The 20,315-nt window shown below is 40.2% G+C and overlaps 2 protein-coding genes across 3 annotated transcripts in view; both read left to right on the forward strand.

Moving 5' to 3' along the window:
* Positions 1 to 6,791, forward strand: part of inppl1b (inositol polyphosphate phosphatase-like 1b) — a 39,349-nt gene extending 32,558 nt beyond the window's left edge. For both annotated transcript variants that reach the window (XM_037779890.1, XM_037779889.1), the window contains exons 19-27: positions 346 to 435; positions 522 to 635; positions 725 to 813; positions 906 to 993; positions 1,220 to 1,372; positions 1,790 to 1,871; positions 3,046 to 3,826; positions 3,923 to 4,038; positions 5,970 to 6,791. In XM_037779890.1, coding sequence (XP_037635818.1) covers positions 346 to 435; positions 522 to 635; positions 725 to 813; positions 906 to 993; positions 1,220 to 1,372; positions 1,790 to 1,871; positions 3,046 to 3,826; positions 3,923 to 4,038; positions 5,970 to 6,063 — 1,607 coding nt within the window. In that variant the 3' untranslated portion in view covers positions 6,064 to 6,791. The remainder of the gene's footprint in view (positions 1 to 345; positions 436 to 521; positions 636 to 724; positions 814 to 905; positions 994 to 1,219; positions 1,373 to 1,789; positions 1,872 to 3,045; positions 3,827 to 3,922; positions 4,039 to 5,969) is intronic.
* A 4,466-nt stretch (positions 6,792 to 11,257) lies between these two features.
* p2ry4 (pyrimidinergic receptor P2Y4) lies at positions 11,258 to 18,945 on the forward strand. The gene is made up of 2 exons (XM_037781170.1): positions 11,258 to 11,552; positions 15,187 to 18,945. Exon 2 carries the CDS (start codon positions 15,237 to 15,239, stop codon positions 16,329 to 16,331), a length of 1,095 nt encoding a protein of 364 aa, XP_037637098.1. The 5' UTR covers positions 11,258 to 11,552; positions 15,187 to 15,236; the 3' UTR covers positions 16,332 to 18,945.
* Positions 18,946 to 20,315: the final 1,370 nt, after the last annotated feature.

Consider the following 20,315-nt stretch of genomic DNA (forward strand, 5'->3'; position numbering starts at 1 on the left):
AATTAGATACCTGTGGTCATTTTTTTTCATTTTGTACCACTGCAAAATAAGAGCAACCCTCAAAAAGAATAACGGTCAACCCCTACATCCTGGTCTGTGGTCCCTAAAGAAACAGAGTCATTTCCTCTTATTCTACCCGAGCTTCTGTTCCTGACTAACCTCAGCAAACTATCATAACATAACAAACACTGAGTAGTAGCAAAACAAATCTTTGTCTCCTAAATCACTCTTTTGTCATCTGCCTTACAGTACTGCACAATGACTTTAACTACAGTAGATATTTAGCGGTTATTATAATTATAATAATAAAGTAATATGATGTATGGTGTATTTGTCTCTCACCAGGTTGCACAGATGACATCTTCACCAGCGATCACTCGCCTGTTTTTGCCACATTCCAAGTGGGAGTGACGTCACCGTTTGGCTCCAAAACAGGTGCTGTCATTGTTGTGGACACAAACAGATGGAATATGTCCCTTCATTAAGTGAACAATGTTGTTATGCGTTTGTCTCGCACACAGACACAAATCCAAGCATGGAGAAGGCTTGGGTAGAGCTGGAAGGCATCGAGGCCATCGTGAAGACGGCGAGCAAAGCAAAGTTCTTCATTGAATTTCATTCGTCTTGCCTTGAAGGTACAGTATGGTGCCACATGAGAACATATATTTTACATAAAGCCGTTAAGCAGCACAGGGCAAAGATTCATTCATGTCTTTATTTGCAGAGACACGACGCTCAAGTGAGAATGACTCACAGAGCTGTGACGTTCCCCGCTTTCTGAAACTGGGCTGGTCCTTCAAACAGCTGCCGAAGGTTAGCGAGGAAATTCATTTGGAAACGGCTGAAAATATTGTTTGCTCTTGAAGTCAGATTCTTAACTTGTAATTTGTTTATGTCTGTTATAGCTTCTTCCAATCATGTCCGACATGGAGTATCTTCAGGATCAGCACCTGCTGTTGTCCGTCAAGTCATGTGACGGGTTTGAGTCATACGGTTGGTATATGTTCACAATAAAGTGGATGAATTACTGTATTTTGAGACACTGAATTGAGTGTTTTAAATATACATTTTCTTCCAAATCTAATGCGATTGACCTTCAATGCAGTTGCATTACAGTCAGTGTCGAGTTCTATGGAAATCATGCTGAAACTATCTGGATGGATAGGTTGCAGGTCGTGTTCCAGCGTGAACTGTGTTATTGATCTAATATTGTTTTTAGGTGAATGCTGTGTGGCTCTGCGCTCACTCGCCGGTGCGTCGGAGCAGTTTGAGACCTTTTTGAGTCACCGAGGCGAGGAGATGGGCTCCATAAGAGGACGAGTCAGGGTTCATGTGCCCAAGGACAGACGAGGAACTCGGGAGAAGACCTATGGTGGGTTCAGCCGGAACTGGTCTTCCCGTACTCTATGCCTTGCTTGCACTATCACTTCCCACTAAACTTTCATCTCCACTGTCACTTCGTCCTTTGACTCTCCCGTGAGTCTCACATTGCTTCCTCTATTTGGTTCCTCAATGATCCCTGGCTTGGCTTTACACTTGCTGGTATCTATCGACTGCTTCCTCTTTTGGCTCCTGATTGACTGACCCTGACCAGATGCATCCTGAGATACTGAAACAGGACAGATGAGTATTATGTTGCCAGGTCAGGCTCTTCAACTACACACACAAACACCACTATGCCGTGTGATTGCAAACTGGCACGGCCTTTGGCCCACACGCACCACACAGACTTTGAGGAAGTCTTGCTCATTATGAAATGTGTTGATTTCTTGTGATTTTACTTTTTCAGAGTGGTTCTATTTTGAGAAAGGTGATAAAGGTCCTGGGAGAGGACACATGTCTCCTGCATCTACGCGGGCCCCAATAAACAGGTGAGGACCTCTTCATGTTCTTTGAAAAACGTACCCAGTCCTCAGTAATATCTCTGACGAGTCACATACACTCTTTTTTTACAAATCCTTTTTGAGCTTGTGAGCACACTTTACCTGCTGTGTTATGCTGCTGTGCATAACCAAGCTCAAAGTTAGACTCACTTTCCACTGCATACTTTTATTTTTGAAAAAAAACCTTAGAAATTTGTTTCCAAATCATGTGAATTGTGATATAGTAAATATTATCTACATCATACTATGAATGTTTTTTTTATGCTATTACTTGCTTTTTCAATGCTGCTGTGTACTGTTTTGATGTCTGATAAGCCTTTAAATTCATGGGCGTATTACTCAAACTGGACTCCTTAGATTGTATTTCATCTTCTCTTGAAACCGTCAGCCGCAAAAGGAGCTGCGAGGGCAAGAGAGCAGCGTCAATGTGCTTGTTTTTGTCACCGACAGGCTCAGATTGTTATTATAAGTGTCTGACAACATTATAGAAAGGTGAACAGAGAAATAAAACCTTTCGCTTGATCCGATCTGTTTGTTATTGTGTCCAAGTCCCGCTCAAGGAGAAGTCTCATGAAATCTGAATATCCGTATACTCTGGCTCAAATAAATACGGGCGGCCATCGAATTCAAAGAACTCATCCACATTGTGAAAAGCATTTAAATATTCAGCAATGAGATTGAAAATCTTTTAGATAACACTAAGCTACAACACAACAAACTCTGCCCGGCTGGCACTCGCGTTTCCACCATGGATGTATTCCACTATTCCACCGGCAACACGTCACCTCGCCAGATTCAGAATGAGACTTCTCCTTGAGCGAGACTCTCTCGATAATGTCAGACACTAATAATAACAATCGGAGCCTGTCATGGCAAAAATAAGCACTTTTAGTGGACATAAATGACAGCTTGCCCCAATAGCACCATATTGCAGCCCGTGAGCAGCTGCTGTCTACAGAGCTCTCCCTCAATACTGGACCATTTTCAGAAATTGTTGTCGCTATTAGTCAGTTAGACACAAACACATGGGAAAATAGGGTCCGGGTTGAAAAATAGAAGTTACCCTTTAACAGTGATTGTTAGAAAACACATTAAGAACTCTTGCAAAGAAAGTGAGTGAGAGTTGAGGACACATTGATAACATTGAATTGTAACATTGCAGGTCCTTGGCAGCTCCTCCCAAACTAACTCCAAGCAGCTACACCAATCCAGCCTACTTCATCTTTGAAGGAGTGTCGGTGCCACGCAGGGTAGAAGAGGCACTCCCTCAGCGACGGGACCCTCAGGTGATCTGGTCTGGAAATGAGGCCTTGCAGCTCCCAAAAATCTCAGGACGTCAGGGCTTCGACAGAAGACCCTGTCGCAGATCAGACTTTACAGAGATTGAAATACCAGCCGTCCTGCCCCAGTACACTTCAACCAATGACCTTCACACGCCCCAAACCAACTCCTCCTATCAGCTTTTCCCGGCCAAAAACCCATCTCCCATACCTCCACCCTCAAGTAACGCCTTGCCACAGTACCAGGAACAGACTTCACAGCCCAGAGACAAATACCAAGTTAAAAAAATAGTTCAAGACTCCATACTGCCCGAGAAGAACCTGAGGAATTTGTATATGAATCACTCAGCAATCATCAGGGAAAAAAACAGAAGGGACCAACATCAGACCAATCCTGTCCGGGCAGCCAAGGTGCCGTCAGCTTTCCCCTACACCCCCACTCACTTAGCACACTCTAAGGCCTCTGCTCCCTGGATGGTGGACCAGCAGCCCCCTGGACGTACAGGAGACAACTCCCTCACTGCTTTGCAAATGGCCAAGTCCCTCAGCGAAGTTGACTTCTTCCCCACAGTGCAGAGAGGCCCGTCCATACCCAACCATAGGCCAAGTTATAGAAATGGCCCCTCCATGCATGGAGATAGAAGCTACAGCTGGGAGAAAGAGGTAGGACACTGCTCTCAAAGACAAGTTTTAAAAAGACATGACTCCTGGCTCTCTGTAAAAAAAAGAAAATAATCGGTCTGCTTTATCTCAACGTAGGTGTCCGTGCTCCAAGGTGCACCAGAGACCGTGCGGGAGCTTCTCAGTGCTCTGGGTCTTCAGAAATACACCCTGGGACTCAGCCTTAATGGCTGGGATGATCTGGATTACTTCAGGTAAAATCAGTGCTCGAAGGACGGCACTTCTACATTTTACTCTTTGGCGTACCATGACTTTTTCTTGTTCACCGGCACTTCTCAAAAGCTGCCTTTACACCTTTCTGCCCTCTCCATATCCGGTTATCTGGGAGATTCATAACGGCAAGGCACCAGCATTTTTTGCATCGCGCCTTATGCCGTATAAACATAAAAACAATGTGGGGAGCATCTGGACAAGTAGACACACGGCACAGGGGAGGTGGGGTTTGATCGAGGGCGCTGTTATTTATCGATACAATGTTAACGTCCTTTTTGTAAAAGAATTAGTCAACTGTTCGTCATAACTTTTTTTTATTTGTGAACATTATAATTAATGAAACATTATTTAAATGTTTTCTGAATCTGAAGGCCGTGATATGTGTAAGTAATAAAATAATCATTTAACTAGTAATAATAATGGTCCAAAACAATGTAAAATTGCTTAGTTTTAAGTCAAAAACCTTGAAATGTTCTTGGGGGAGGACCCCCAAACCCAATATCTCCTAGTATTTTTTATTCACTGTAAACATTCAGAATGTGTCTCTTTATGCTGCTGCATAATATGTAGGAATATCCTGATTGGGACACTGCTCCTAAAACCTGAATGATACCCGACTACAGGCTACAAATAACGCAGGAAATCACTTTAACTGTTAACACTAAACACACCACCTTAACCATAAAATGTTCCAGTTGGTATATTATTGGAGTATTATAGACCTACTATAGAAGATGCATGACACAAGTATAATAATATAGCAATAAAATCAGAACTGATTATGACTGACACAGTATAACATGCTTAAAGAAATAATGAATAAATAGGAATAAGTCGCAAGAGATTGCTGATACCGGTCAACACTTAAAGCAACATGTGAATAAGGGGAGAACTGGCACTTATTATTTTCTACTTCAAGCACTGGGTAAAATGATTTTGGATAACACGTTCCACTAGTCGTACTTCATAGACAGACACAAACAATGTGGCTACAGTTGCTACACAGACACAGAGGAAGTTATATTTGTCTGTAGAAATAACCTCGGCATTCACAAGACAGTTGCAGTAATCTGTTGAAGGTCATGATCAGTTAGAGCTTCACTGGGGAACCAATGTTACAATAAATCCAGTCGTGTTGTGTTGATATAAAGATGTTGGCAAACGTGTACTTACAAAGATTTACTGGACTATGTATGATGTTATAAACTTTACAAACTACGTAATAATCACTATGAATTGCTATTGAATTTCCAGTCAGGCTTGATTCAGTGCAGTGGGTAACCTTCGGGTCTGAGAAGTGAAGCTAATGCGGAGGTACTTGAAACCTGCATTCTTTCTAACAGCCAGCAGGGGGCGACTCCTCTGGTTGCAAAAAGAAGTCTGATTGTATAGAAGTCTATGAGAAAATGAGCCTACTTCTCACTTGATTTATTACCTCAGTAAACATTGTACATGAGTTTATGGTCCCAGTTGCTAGTTTCAAGTCTTCTTCAATACAGCATGATGTTCATTTAGTAAATTATGGTTCCGTTTAGAGTCAAACAGACCATAAAGCAGGGTATTCTTAAGGGTGGGGTTACCTTCTGATTGATAGGTCGCTACCCCGGCGTTGTCCGGTCTGGGTGTTGTCCGTGTTTTTCATCTTAGAACTTTAACTCTTTCACAGTTTGTTTTCAGTTCATGAAAGTTAATTATAACCTTTTTGGTCGCCTGAAAATGTCTTATTCAGCATTCAATAGTACTTAGCTCCACCCTCAGTCAGTTCTGGTTGCAAAAAAACATCATGGCGACGGCCAAAATGACGAACTCGAGCCTTCAAACAGCGGTCTACAAACCAATTGGTGACATCACGGTGACTGCGTCCACTTCTTATATACAGTCTATGATTCAGTGTCATTTCTCCTCTCTACAGTGGCATCACTGAGGAGGATCTATGCGCCGCAGGAGTGACGAACCCTTCCCACCGACGCAGAATCCTCGAGAGCCTGCCCAGGAACTGGAACTGACACACAGAGATGATAAACGTTGCTGGTACGAAAAGCCTCGCAGTCCGCTCAATTAGAACTGGAAAAACTGTTAGAACCGAGAGCCGAAAGGAGGACAGACTGATCGGTTATCAATCACATCAGCTGGACTTTGCTACAGCCCTGCCGCCTGCTCATTTACTCGATCAATACTGTAACAATAGTTAGTCTGTGTCAACACAGCAAAGGGAACATAACGCAGGATGCACTTGTCGCACAGTCTGCTTTTTTCATCCATCCATCTTGACGGATAATGAAAGCGGTGGGTGATATATGAATGGAAAACCTTGATGTGTGTCTCCAGTTTCTGACACAAATATTGATTATGATATCAAGGTCTCATTGATTTAGCTTTGAATGATTTTTAAATGACTATAAAAATATAGTCCTTCAATTTCCAGTGTTCACTCAAGGCTAGTGTTTACCATTCATCCCTCCTACTGTGTGCTCTCCATTACTCTGCTATCATTGAGCCTGGATCTGAGCTTGTAAAAGCCCTCTATTAAACCTATGGAGCATTAAATCCATAACTGTACATATCTACTGGAACACCGTCTGTAAAGTTGGTATACAAGGACCTTCCACTATCTCATTTTGTTTACTGTCTCCTACTGTTGCTATCGTGTCACTTAATCAGCACCAATGTCCATTGTGCATGTTTTATGCAGCCTTTTATAAAGTAAAGTGCATAAAGCAACTCTTGACTGTCACCAAGCAATCAGTGTTATTTCCTCAGCTGAAATCACTTCCTCAAGTCTGTTCTGTTTCAGTGCTCGAATTGCACCATCCCACTGATGCAGCTTGTATGTTGTTTAACCCTTAGAGACCCGCTTAGACCCATTTTTTTTAGGGGGGTACAGGAGGTCTTTAGGGTGAGATAGCAGGTCAACAGTAAATGTCACATAGAAGTGGTGTACATCATCTGAAAGCTGGGAACCTGAAGATTAATTTGAGATGCACCTCGGCACTGTGTGTCAAGTTGTTCTCGTCATAAATCAGAAATAAACATTTATTAATTAATGAATTAATTAATTAAAAATAAATTGTGAAAGTTTATAAGGGCTTAGAACATCATGATAGAAGTATATGATGGCCATCCCCATGCTCTATTATGTCTCATAAATTGTCATTTTTGGGTTAATACCATTTGTTACACAGATTTGTTGCTATATTTAACCCTTTTTTTTACAACTCAAGAATTGATAAAAATGATCAATAATCCCTCCGAACACTACATTAAGACACCAAGACATTGAAGAACAACTTACAAAAAGCCATGCTGTGATTTGGTTTCAAATACATTTGACATTTGGAGATTTCTGCAAGAATTGCATTTTTCTGTGATTGGATGGCAATCCAGCGGGTCTCAGGGTTGTCACCTAGAACTGAGGTAGTGGCTAGAAAGGAGCCCCCAAACTGGAGAAACTCTCGTGAGATTGTTAAGATTAGACATTGACCTTGAGTAGTTAAGTTTAGGCATTGACCTTGAGTAGTTAAGGTTAGGATATGTCGTTGGGCAGTGAGTCTCACGGGATTTTTTGCAAGTATTTGCAGTTCTCAGATCAGATTTCACGGTTTGTGGGCTCCCTTCTAGATATGACCTAGAACTGAGGTGTAACTACTACTTAAAGCAGAAGTAGGCGAGATTGGAGCAAATATGATTAAAAAAAGTTATTTTTATAAAACGGTCGCTATATCGTGACAGTAGTACATGAAACAGGTAACCTGAAAAAAATCATGTGCCTCTGTGTCCTCCGGTGCTCCTAACAGCATCTGCAAGATTTCACAGACCGGAGGAAAACAACCAATCAGAGCTGACCTGAGATCTGCTGTCCATCTGCTGTCTATGAGAGCCAGCTGTGCAGAAGTCTAGTTATCTCTCAGAACACTTGAATTACAATATGCTGAAAGATTATTATGGAATTTTTGCCCAATGATGCCAGAAATATTCTGCCTACTGCCACTTTAATGGTCTAATACTGCAATGCATTATGGGTTTCAAGAGAAGAGAGTTTGTAAAACCAGAGATGCAACAATATTTAAAAAATACATATATAATTCATGGGGCCTCAATACTTGACAAATCCATGGCTAAAAGCTTATGCTTTTCTCTTTAAGTGGCAGCCATGCAATACCAACATACTGTGTGTTTAGTCAAGCATCATATCATTTTAATCAAGTCACAGCAAGTGTAGTTGCTCTAGTTTTTCAGGTTCTTAGTAATGTAGTTGTAAGTGCATAGAGAATATTTCTCTACTCTGGATGACTGCCCTTTCCAGTGTTAAACAACTTACATAAATATGACTGCACCAGTTATATTTGTGTATACACAGGGTGACTGACCTGATGGCCAAGTTCATGAGCAACAAACATGTGGAAGTTGTTTTTGTCTGCTAAGTTAAATAACAGACCACAGCAGGCAGAGATGAGGAGACTGTGAATCTGATCCCCAAAATAACTCTTAAACATTCCACCCAGTGTTTTGAGTGTGTGTGTGTGTGTGTTTGCTTGAGATAGTTACTCATTAAGGCATGACCAAACACGTCCTTCTATCCTCTGACAGCAGGTACATACTGGCAGTGATGTCATCATCGTAAGGCAACGTGCAAATCAAAGAAGAAGGTTGGAAAGCATTGATTTAAAACTCTCATTTAATGGGATAGGGTTTTAGATTGGCATAGTTGGTCTGTGATGTTTCAGTAAATGATTATTGAGATATGTTTACTAAACATGTGCATATGTTGACATAGTAAAGTCTAAAGATCCCCTCCAGATATCCAAAAGTTCAAATATGTTGTTAAACATCCGCCTTCCTTATTTAAAAATCCAGGATCTGTGAATATACAAATATTTGTCTTTCAATCATCTCTGTGTTTGTGCACTTGGAGGTACATATGGATGTACACGTGTTCTCATGTCAAAACTCTGCACGCACATCATTCTGCACAGTGAAAGTACATCAAAGTGTAATAAGTAAAACACATTTTGGAATGGAGGGGGAATTAAGTCAGTTATTAACAATCAACAAATCAATTCATAATCTGATAGAAGTAGCTTTGTTTGTATGTTGACATGTTTTCCATCTGTGAGGAACTGTAAAACGAGTTTGTGCTTTGAACGGGTTCCTGATGAAGAACATACTTCGTCAGTGGCCCACTCACATTCCTGACATCTTAACCACAGAAACCCAAACAGCACACAGACACAGAAACTCACACTGCTGCCACCGAGTTGACCTATTCACACACAGACACACTTTATCACCAAACTGACCCATACACACACACACACTGCGTCTTTGAATGGGGGGAAGTGGTCTGGACTAAAGTATATCCCATACTTACTTTTATTTACCATATCAAGACTTAAAGTATTTACGTTATCGCTCCTAAAAATATATCTTAAATGAGCTTCCAAATATTGCCGAGATTCATCTGAAGTTGAGCCTTTGAACTTTACAAGGAGATGTTTTTGCACGTGATCAGAGTCATATTTTACGTTATATTGTCTATCTCAATGTAGACCATAAAAGGGTAATTCCAACTAAATGTGTTTATAGTCTTTGGGTCATTGGAGTGGATATGATCTTGTTTGCGACAGTGGGTCAATCAAACTTTAGTAACTCATTAATTGACCGCCTCATCTCACAGCAGTTTATCATCTGTCTCTGACATCAGCACTGCTCATCCTGCCTACTTTTATTTCTTTATGATCAGACTTTATAATTCAACGCCTTATCACGTTGTGAATCTATACAGAAAAGCCTGAGATGACACTGAAGAGATGAACCAGTTGATCCCTCACAGCTCCAGAGAGCTTTTATAACAGCTGTATGGACTGCTGTACAGCTGTGCAAATGTTAACTTTTATAAGCATTGAGTGCCATTGTGTGCTCCTAATGGCATCTGTGAGATTTCATAGACTGGAGGAAAACAACCAATCAGAGCCGAGCTGGAGCCTGCCGTCTCTGAGCAGCTGCCAATCACTGGCGAACTGCAATTAAACAGTCAAACTAGGCAGCGCTGAACAAATGTGTGTGCAGGAATTTAAAAAATCATACTTCTGCTACTGTTTTCTTTCAAACCAGTTCAGAGGTAAATATTATCCCATTTAAAGTTGCCGGGAGGTAGAAATGGAGCAAATATTATTTAAAAAAAAAGCAGTCTTTATAAAACGGTCACTATATCCTGACAGTAGTACATGAGACAGTGCCTCTGTGTCTTCTGGTGCCCCTAACGGCATCTGCAAGATTTCACAGACAGGGAGGAAAACAACCAATCAGAGCCGAGCTGGAGCCTGCTGTCTCTGAGCAGCTGTCAATCACTCGCGAACTGCGATCAAACTGTCAAACTAGGCAGCGCTGATCAAATATGAATCAATATCCTGTTACTGTAATGCTTATTTCTCACCTCAGAACATCTTGTAGTGTACTGTTTAGCTGTAAAATGAGAAAGTGTGCTCCAGCTGGTGGGCGGCGCTTGGTATTTCCTCAACTGATCTCAACATGGCTGCTAGGTCACAAACTTTCTCATTTTACAGCTAAACAGTACACTACAAGATGATTCTGAAAACATTTGAGGAGAGTAATAGGCATTACAGTAACAGAATATGTATTCATATTTGATCAGCGCTGCCTAGTTTGACCGTTTGATCTGAGTTTGCGATTGATTGACAGCTGCTCAGAGACGGCAAGGCTCCAGCTCGGCTCTGATTGGTTGCTTTCCTCCGGTCTGTGAAATCTTGCAGATGCCATTAGGAGCACCGGAGGACACAGAAGCACTTGATTTTTTCAGATTACCTGTCTCATGCACTACTGTCAGGATATAGTGACCGTTTTATAAAAAATGTTTTTTTTTAAATAATATTTTGCTCCATGACTACCCACTGCAACTTTAAATTTCAAACCAGAATGATGGCATTTTTTCCCCCTGATAAGTACAGTACAAAATGTACTTAAAGAAAAAAATGCTCCTTGTTGTGTACTCTACATGAGAAGCTGCAATAAAGAGACAATCAGGTAAAGTGTTAATGTTTAAATGAGTTCTGGTCACAGTTTCACGTGAGTTACCAAATTGAAAGTAACACATGAATTGAACACACACACACACACACACACACACACACACACACACACACATTACACTCAGTTTAGGGCGGTAGTTTTTGTCCTCTCAGCAGTGTGACTTCCCATTTGAGCTGTACAGTGTGTGTATGAGTGTGTGCTCTCCATGTATCCTGCTCTTAGTAACTGACTCTCTGCAGTGGGCTGCTGTCATGGACTCCAACACGACTTCCACAACAACATACCTTGTAGTGCGTCTCTAATGTGCTCCTGCTGGACGGATCTGGGACGAAGAGGACGACGGAGAGAGAGAGAGAGAGAGGAGAGGAGCAGCTAGAGGACTTCTCTGTGGAGACAACAGGATCAGGAGCAGCCGGACACCAGAGCTGTTTTTAGGATCCCGGTTGGGGTGAGTAGCCTCAGAGTCAACATAACTCGGTTCTTATGTGACCGAGTAACTATGTTTAACTCATGTAAAGAAGTAGAGCTGTCAATCGATTAAAATGATTGATTAATCGCATTGTATAATAGTCCCATAGTTAAACACACATTGTTTTGATCTGTTCAAAATGCAACTTAAAGGGAGATTTGTCAAGTATTTAATACTTTCATCAACATGAGAGTTGGCAAATATTGCTTTATGCAAATGTATGTATTTATTATTGTAAATCAATTAATACCACAAAACAAAAACAAATATTGTCCAGAAACATACCCAATATGAAATGGTGTCAAAAATCTTTTTTTTTTTTAAAGGAACAGTTTTCCAAGTACTTTTATACTTTGGCATTGCTGTTTACAAATAATATATACATACAATAGTTATATACTGACGTACCTGTGAAATATGGACACAGTTCCCCTAGGGCTGGGCAATATGTCGATATTATATCTATCGTGATATGAGACTAGATACTGTCTTAGATTTTTTTGATATTGTAAAATCTGAATTTACCAGACTGTTCTAGCTGTTCTATTATTTGTCTTTACCTACTTAGTCATTATATCTGCATTACTGATGATTATTTATCAAAAATCGAATTTTGTAAATATTCTCTCAATCGATTAAAATATTTAATCGCGATTAATCACAAATTAATCACACATTTTTTATCTGTTCAAAATGTACCTTAAAGGGAGATTTGTCAAGTATTTGATACTCTTATCAACATGGGAGTGGGCAAATATGCTTGCTTTATGCAAATGTATGTATTAATATTTATTATTGTAAATCAATTAATAACACAAAATAAAGACAAATATTGTCCAGAAACCCTCACAGGTACTGCATGTAGCGTAAAAAAAAAATAAGGTCAAATCATAACATGACTCAAGCGCAACAGGCAACAACAGCTGTCAGTGTGTCAGTGTGCTGACTTCACTATGACTTGCCCCAAACTGCATGCGATTATCATAAAGTGTATATACATACAATAGTTATATACTGACTTCTCTGTGAAATATGGACGAGGTTCAAGGGACCCCTTTGAAAATGGCCATGAAAGTTTTTCCCTCCAAAATTTAGTGTACGTTTGGAGCGTTATTTAGCCTCCTTCTTGACAAGCTAGTATAACATGTTGGTACCAGTTATCTTCTCTCTAGCTTTAAAACTGAGCCCGCTACAACCTAAAAATTGCGAGTTGCGTTAATGCGTTAAAGAATTAGTGGCGTTAAAACAAATTTGCGTTAACACGTTATTATCGCGTTAACTTTGTCAGCCCTCGTAAAAACCAACAGTGGTGGAAAGTATACAAGAACTTTTGACGTGCTTGTGCTTTACCAGAGTATTTCTACTTTATCACTTTATAGTCTATTAAGATGATTATTAATGTGCATTATGTGATAAACATTAAGTTCATTGTTTAAGTTATAGAAAGGGTTTTGGGCCATTTAAGTGTTTACTTCTGCCTACAACTTTTATGACACATAATAGGCCTATATATTTATTTACTTTATTTAGTTTATTTAGAATTTGCTGTATATGTTAACTGTTCGTTGTATTGGTTATTCTTGTTTTGTTTTCTTATTACTTATAATCTTTTCATACACTTTCTGTAATAAAAACATCTAAAAGCAAAAATCAGATGGGGACAATATCTTATCAAATGGGGGTCCGGCCCTGGTCTAGTTTGTGTCAGTTTAGAGGTCCTTGACGTGAAAAAGTTATGAAACCACTCAGGGCCGCTGCTAGTCATTTGGGTGCCCTAGGCGTAATTGCTTTGGGGTGCTCCCTCACCCAAAAAAAAATAGATTAAAAAAAATAAATACATAAAAACAACAAATATTTTTTTCAATATTTGTATTTGTAAGAAAAAATAACTGTTCAATTAGTCACACACAACGATTTGTCAACACAGGGAACGTCAGGAGCGCGGGGCAGCTGCCTCACTGAACGGCTGCGTGATTCACGCGTCAGGTGATCACACCAGCTGCGTTTCTGCTGCGGTGGCCAGCCCTTTCTTTCTACATAGAATTTGCATTTTATAATGGCCATTTCATGTCATTATAAATGTCATTTATATTTATTTTAGACAGAAAAAAGTTAAGAAACATGTGGTAATTTGTAAATAATAGTAATAATACACCATTAAAACCCCATACTCATTCATGGAGCTCTGCAAGTCACTGCATGTTCTACAACACTGTCCTGCAAATATTTCAGAATAAAAGCCTCATGTTAACAAATGAAGGAATTCTGTCCGCAGAAAAAACGCTTGGGGGGCTTTTATTTTTAAATGAAAGCAGGAAGTGTTGATTTAAAAATAAACCTTTATTTTTTTTTTCCATAACATATTCTACAGATGTCTAGACGTTGAAACTGTAGTAATGCTGCTGATATGATGTCAATATACTGTCAGTAGATCATTTTCACTGTCAGTTGCTGCTGTGAACCACGTGCGGCTTAAAAATAGGCGAGACCTCGATTCTCTAGAAGAGAGCAAAGCGTCTCACGCGGGCTGTGTGGCTGCTCGAACCTGTTTACACGGACGCCGAAATACAAAACAACAGGTAACGCAGACACCCGCCACACGCTGCTAAAGCAGGCAGTCTGGACAAGCCGGTTTGAGTTTGTGGTGCTATGGAACAAACCTCAGGATGATGGAGGAGGGGGCCACCATAATTAATTTTTATTATTTCGAGCAAATACTGTATGTACATTTTTATTGCCTATAATGGTCTAATGATGCCAGTTGTAGTTGTGCACTTGTGCTTCATCTTAAATCTAAATAATTCATCATTCTGATTATTATGATGATGATCATAATTGTGGTGCCCCCTCCAGCATTTAGTGCCCTACGCACAGCGTGTGATGCGGTGGTGGGAGCGGCGGCCGTGGAACCACTGTTCCATAAGATTCCATAAAATAGTGAAAAATGGCCATCACAATATCATAGAGCCCAAGGTGATATATTCAAATGTCTAACCAACAGTCAAAAACCAAAAGAGATTCAGTTTATAATTATATAAAACTGGGAAAATCTGTAAATCCTCACAATTGAGAAGTTGGAACCTGAGAATGACATTTTTACTTGAAAAACAAACTGATTGATTTTCTGTCAATTGTCTCAATTAATCATCTAAGCTTTTTAGTTTTAATTAAATGAATAGTGTGTAGCATTTAGGGATATAGGGGGAAATAATATTAGTATTTAGTTATGATAAAAGAATGTTTTCTTTAGTGTATAATCACCTGAAAATAAGAATTGTTGTGTTTTCGTTAGCTTAGAATGAGCCGTTTATATCTACATAGGGAGCGGGTCCTCTTCACAGAGCCGGCTGCGTTGTTTCTACTATAGCCCAGAACGGACAAACCAAGCACTGGCTCTAGATCGGGACATTCACATCTTCACATTTTCACATTTTCGCGTCGACCACCGTAGTTCTCCTACACGCTTGCAGGAGAAGTTTCAGTTGGTTGCAATCTGCAACCTCACGACTAGATGCCGCCAAATCCTACACACTGCACCTTAAATTCACATGTGTATTTTCTCTATGAATAATGTAAAATTATTGATATCTCTGTGTTTGCTCTTCCTTCGAAGGCTCTGTACCCTGCTGGCTTTAAAGTGCTAAACCGAGAAGTTGCATCACCATGGAAACAGCCATCAGCAGCCCTGGCACGCACAACCAGTCGACGGTGTTCATCACAATCTTCAATTCTAGCTGTCGCTTTGATGAGGAGTTCAAATACATCCTGCTACCTGTGTCCTACAGTCTGGTGTTCGTGGTCGGGTTTGTGCTCAACGCCATGGCGTTGTGGTTGTTCCTGAAGATGCGTCCGTGGAACACCAGCACGGTGTTCATGTTCCACCTCGCCCTGTCTGACTTCCTGTACGTCCTCTCCCTGCCCACCCTCATCTACTACTACGCCAACCGCAGCCACTGGCCCTTTGGAGTGGCCACCTGCAAAATAGTGCGCTTCCTCTTCTATGCCAACCTCTACTGCAGCATTCTCTTCCTCACCGTCATCAGTGTGCACCGTTACCTGGGCATCTGCCACCCGATCAAGGCGATGACCATGGTGAAGCCCCGCCATGCCCACCTGGTGTGCGGCATGGTGTGGGGCGTGGTGAGCGTGTGCCTGGTGCCCAACCTCATCTTCGTCACAACCTCCAGGAGGGACAATGACACCCTGTGCCACGACACCACCAGCCAGGATGCCTTCGAGGAGTACGTGGACTACAGCTCCGTCGTCATGGTGCTCCTGTTTTGCGTCCCATTCCTGGTCATTGTGGTGTGTTATTGCCTGATGGCGCGGGCCCTGTGCCGACCCAGACGGGGAGTATCTGCCAGCCAGCATGGCGCCGCCTCACGCCAGAAGTCCGTCAAGCTCATCATCGTGGTGTTGGTGGTGTTCGCCCTGAGCTTCGTCCCATTTCACATCACACGGACGCTCTACTACACCGCTCGTGTTTTAGAGCTTAACTGTGAAGTCCTCAACATTGTCAACTTTACTTACAAGATCACCAGGCCGCTGGCGAGCATCAACAGCTGTATTGACCCAATTTTGTATTTCCTGGCCGGGGATCACATCCGGTCCAAAATGATGTCTGTTCTGACGGGAAAGAGACAGACGACAAGCAGCCAAAGACCTGAACAGGCACAAACACAGCCGAACGATAACCACGGCATTGCTCTGGTCTATAAGAACCCAACACTTAAAACCAGTGAAGATTTTGAGAGATAGTAGTGGGAAATCTGTTGCAGAAATCTGAAGTATTAAACACGTATTGAAGATTAAAGAAGAACATTTCTAATGTCACATGCAGCAGCATGTGTTTCCTTTCTTTTGCACTGAGAGGTTTGGTAGATCAGTGGTTCCCAACCTGGGGTCCAGCCCCCCTTTAGAGGGGGCACCAAAGATCACAGGGGTGCGCCAGGATTTGTCTGCTCTGAGGTTGTCAAAATTATATTTGCACATGTATAATTAAAATCATAACACACTTACTGGTTAATTTATACAAAAGTCTGTATTTATATTTTTAAAAAGATGCTTCAATCCATATTTGTCGGCGTTTAGCCTTTCAAAAACAACATTTTCACCGCAGTCAAAAACCTATTTGCTCTCCCGCTTGCTACACACAAAGGGAGGCACGTGCACCTGTATTAACTGGGTGGTCTAGCAGCAGCCTAATCACACCATAAATTACATTAACCACAACAACAAAAAATCTATTTCAACTTTAACAATATCATAGTAAATTAATGAAATTGTTACAGAAAAAGATCATAATCTGCATTCACTTGGCGAATCCGTCAAGATGTCATCACTTTATTTATGTTGACGGAACTGAAGAATTATATTCATTTAATAAAGTTGATTTAATAAAAAAAGACTTAACTCAATACAATAATACACTAAATCCCCTTATTCAAATTAAGAGTTTTTTGTTCGAGGATTTGTCATTTTTTTAAGGGTGATGACGTCGGAAAATATAGGAGGGCTCAACTTTTCTTAGATATATGTAGGGGGGGGGGGGGCTTCAAGGAAAATAAGTTGGGAACCACTGTGGTAGAGAATCAATTCACTGTACTTACAGTATATGTCTTCACTACATTAAACTTCTATAATGTCTGTGATTAACAGGTTTTAATTCCTCTCACTCTCTTGAGGTTTCTGTGTTTGCAAGATGAAGTTAAAGTGGGAAAGAGTCTGTATCCTTTCCTCAGTGTACAGTCTCCTACCACACAAAGGGATCATTACACCAAACTCAAGTTATAATGTACAGTATTTAAGCTGCCGTACACTTTTTTGCCTATGCAGAAGTAAAGTTTTACTTATGGGAACAGAAACTGAAACACATGGGTTAAAGAGTTTGACACCGGCAGTCACAGGGGCATTTTAGACCACATTTGGATAGTCTGTAATTATACATATTTATATGGAAATATGTGTGTATCTGGTATTGTATTATATCCTTTGTCCTTTTTATGTCTGCCTAGTAAAGCACTTTGTAATAGCTCGTTTTGATCAGTGCTCTATAAATAACCTTTATTATTATTATTTGTGTTATCAACCACACAAGATGTGTTTGTTAACAGATTAAACCTTCACTGGACAACATGAGACTAATAGCCTACAATTTAGCGTTAAATATTACAATTACACAGAAAATTAGTATTTTCTACAAAACTTGGTTTTTGTTGTCAAAACTGAGAGCCATTCAGCTCTTTGATCAAGTGACAGCCAGGCGTTTCCCATCATGCCTTGGGTAGCTGCGGCTTCCTCGATCTCGGGAGGTTATTGTTGCCCGTGTGTGTGTGATGTCAGAGCAAGTTGGACACAAATCTAACCGGCGTGCATTGCGCGGCGATCGCTGGTGATTGATTCTGCACAGGCCTGGCTCATCTCGAACAAGCGTATTATATCGGCCACAGCTTGAGAACGGCCTTTGCAAAAGGTGCGACATATTTTTCTCACAAGCCAATCAGAGCAGACTGGACTTTTTCAAGAGGGGGGCTTAAAGAGACAGGAGCTAAAACAGAGCGTTTCAGACAGAGGGTGAATACAGGTATATTCAGACAGGCAGTAAGAGAAAAATAATGTGTTTTTTGAACATTAAAGCAGGTAAACATGTTCTAATAGAAACCCCAAATACAAGTATAAAGCTGGAAACAAGCATGATATGTCCCCTTTAAAGTTCATATCTGACCAAATATGACAGATAGTCTGGCTATTGTCTCATAATGAGACAATTATTAGGCAATCCTTCCTGTTGTATCAACAATGTCTGCCAGTGCAGCTCCTGATCCCAGCTGTTTTTGTCCTTCAACGTTCACAGCTGTCTTTCGCTCAACCGAGGAGAAAAGCAAAGAGACTGCTCTGGACGAGACATATCTTTTCAAACCACCCACTCCTCATTAGAGGGATAAGGGATTTTCCTTTTTACCCTTTTACCTTTGGGATTGATACATGGAATTTAAAGCTCTTTTTTTCTAACAATAATTTAGGTTGATGGTTTTGCAGGATGTGAAAGCAGTGTTGGAAAGTTTTACAGAGTATCTGTTCCTCCACCCTTGTTTTTAATGTGGATGTATGAACCAATGCTGGGGCAGATGTGTTCACAGTAGTTCTGTTTTTCACACGGTTCTCATGATATTACTGTACATATGACCACTATCTTTGAAGATGATTTTGTAATTACAGTTTGTAACATAAAGTGTTGCATCCGGAGGAACTGGTGTTTACTGTATGTCACGTATCATGTGCTGATTATGCAATCATTATTTCTTGTCTGGTCAGAGTGGACTTTTGAAAACATTGCTGAAAATGTGACCTGAATAGAAAGGTTGTTTGGGAAGTGAAAGCAGAGTATCTTATTGGAAATCTAGCATCGGTTTATGCGAACAAGATAGACGAACAATATACTCCCAAATATAAAATGAACCCTTTGGATCTTTTCTTCCCCTAAAGTAACTTTAAAATAGATATAAAAACTACAGTACTTCCACATTGTGTGACACCATCTAATGCACATTTTATCTCAGCTTGTTCTAGTTCTTCATTTCAGCTACATGACGCTTGCACTGACTGAAATATTCAAAGCTAAAACTCCATATTTGTATTAACAGGTCTGATGTCTTATGCATCCTTTTATACACACAATCGAAACAAAAAGACATATTTGGAAACTTTGGGATCTTGACAGGAATTTAAAAATAATGTTTATCCACACCACGTTATGACAAACCCATGTGAAAGTTGTTTGCAAATAATATCTGAATAATAATAATATCTGAAATCTGAATAAAGAGATACAGCATAATCACTTAAAAAGTAACTTGAAACCAGATTTCGTCTTTATGACAATTCAAAGAGTTTTTGTGAACATGACCAACTGTTTGACATCTTGAACCCAATAAAATAATAATAGTAGTGCAGTAGTAGGGCTGTGTATTGGCAAGAATCTGGCCATACGATACGTATCATGATACAGGGGTAACAATTCAATATATTGGGATATATTGCAGCTATAGGCAAAGTGATATATTGCGATTTTTTCCCCAAATCTAATTGTAGGAAAACTGTCATAATATAAAGACAAACCACCATATGTTTAAAATCTGAGTAAAAAAAAGTCACTATGTGAAATGACTACTATGAGGACTAACATTACACATGAATACAATTGAGCTCAATAGATCCACAACAGTCTCAGCTTTCCAGTCATACCCAATTGCAGAAATAAATAATGCAGAAATATTCAAATACACCATTTTACAATAGGTAAAAATAACACATTTGTACTGCATACAAAAAAAACTACTTGGTTTTTGCCCAAAAGTGCATGGAATTATAAAGTGTATGTAAAAGGGAGACTCGTGGGTACCCATAGAACCCATTTTCATTCACATATCTTGAGGTCAGAGGTCAAGGGACCCCTTTGAAAATGGCCATGCCAGTTTTTCCTCGCCAAAATTTAGCATAAGTTTTAAGCTCGAAAGACAGAATAGGGGCCAGGTCCGTTTTTGCTTTTTTCTCAAAACTGAAGCTCATGACAGACTGCATCTTATAACTCTTTAAGTGTTAACTTTTAGTTTACGATCTGTTTATTTGAATTTTCTTATACACAACAAAACATTGGGCAATGACATATGATACAATATCAATACATGCATCCTCCCAAAATATGGGAATATCAGCAATTCATAGCAAAGTCATGAAGCCCAA

This window comes from Sebastes umbrosus, chromosome 9 (genome assembly GCF_015220745.1).
Source record: "Sebastes umbrosus isolate fSebUmb1 chromosome 9, fSebUmb1.pri, whole genome shotgun sequence".
NCBI lineage: Eukaryota > Metazoa > Chordata > Actinopteri > Perciformes > Sebastidae > Sebastes > Sebastes umbrosus.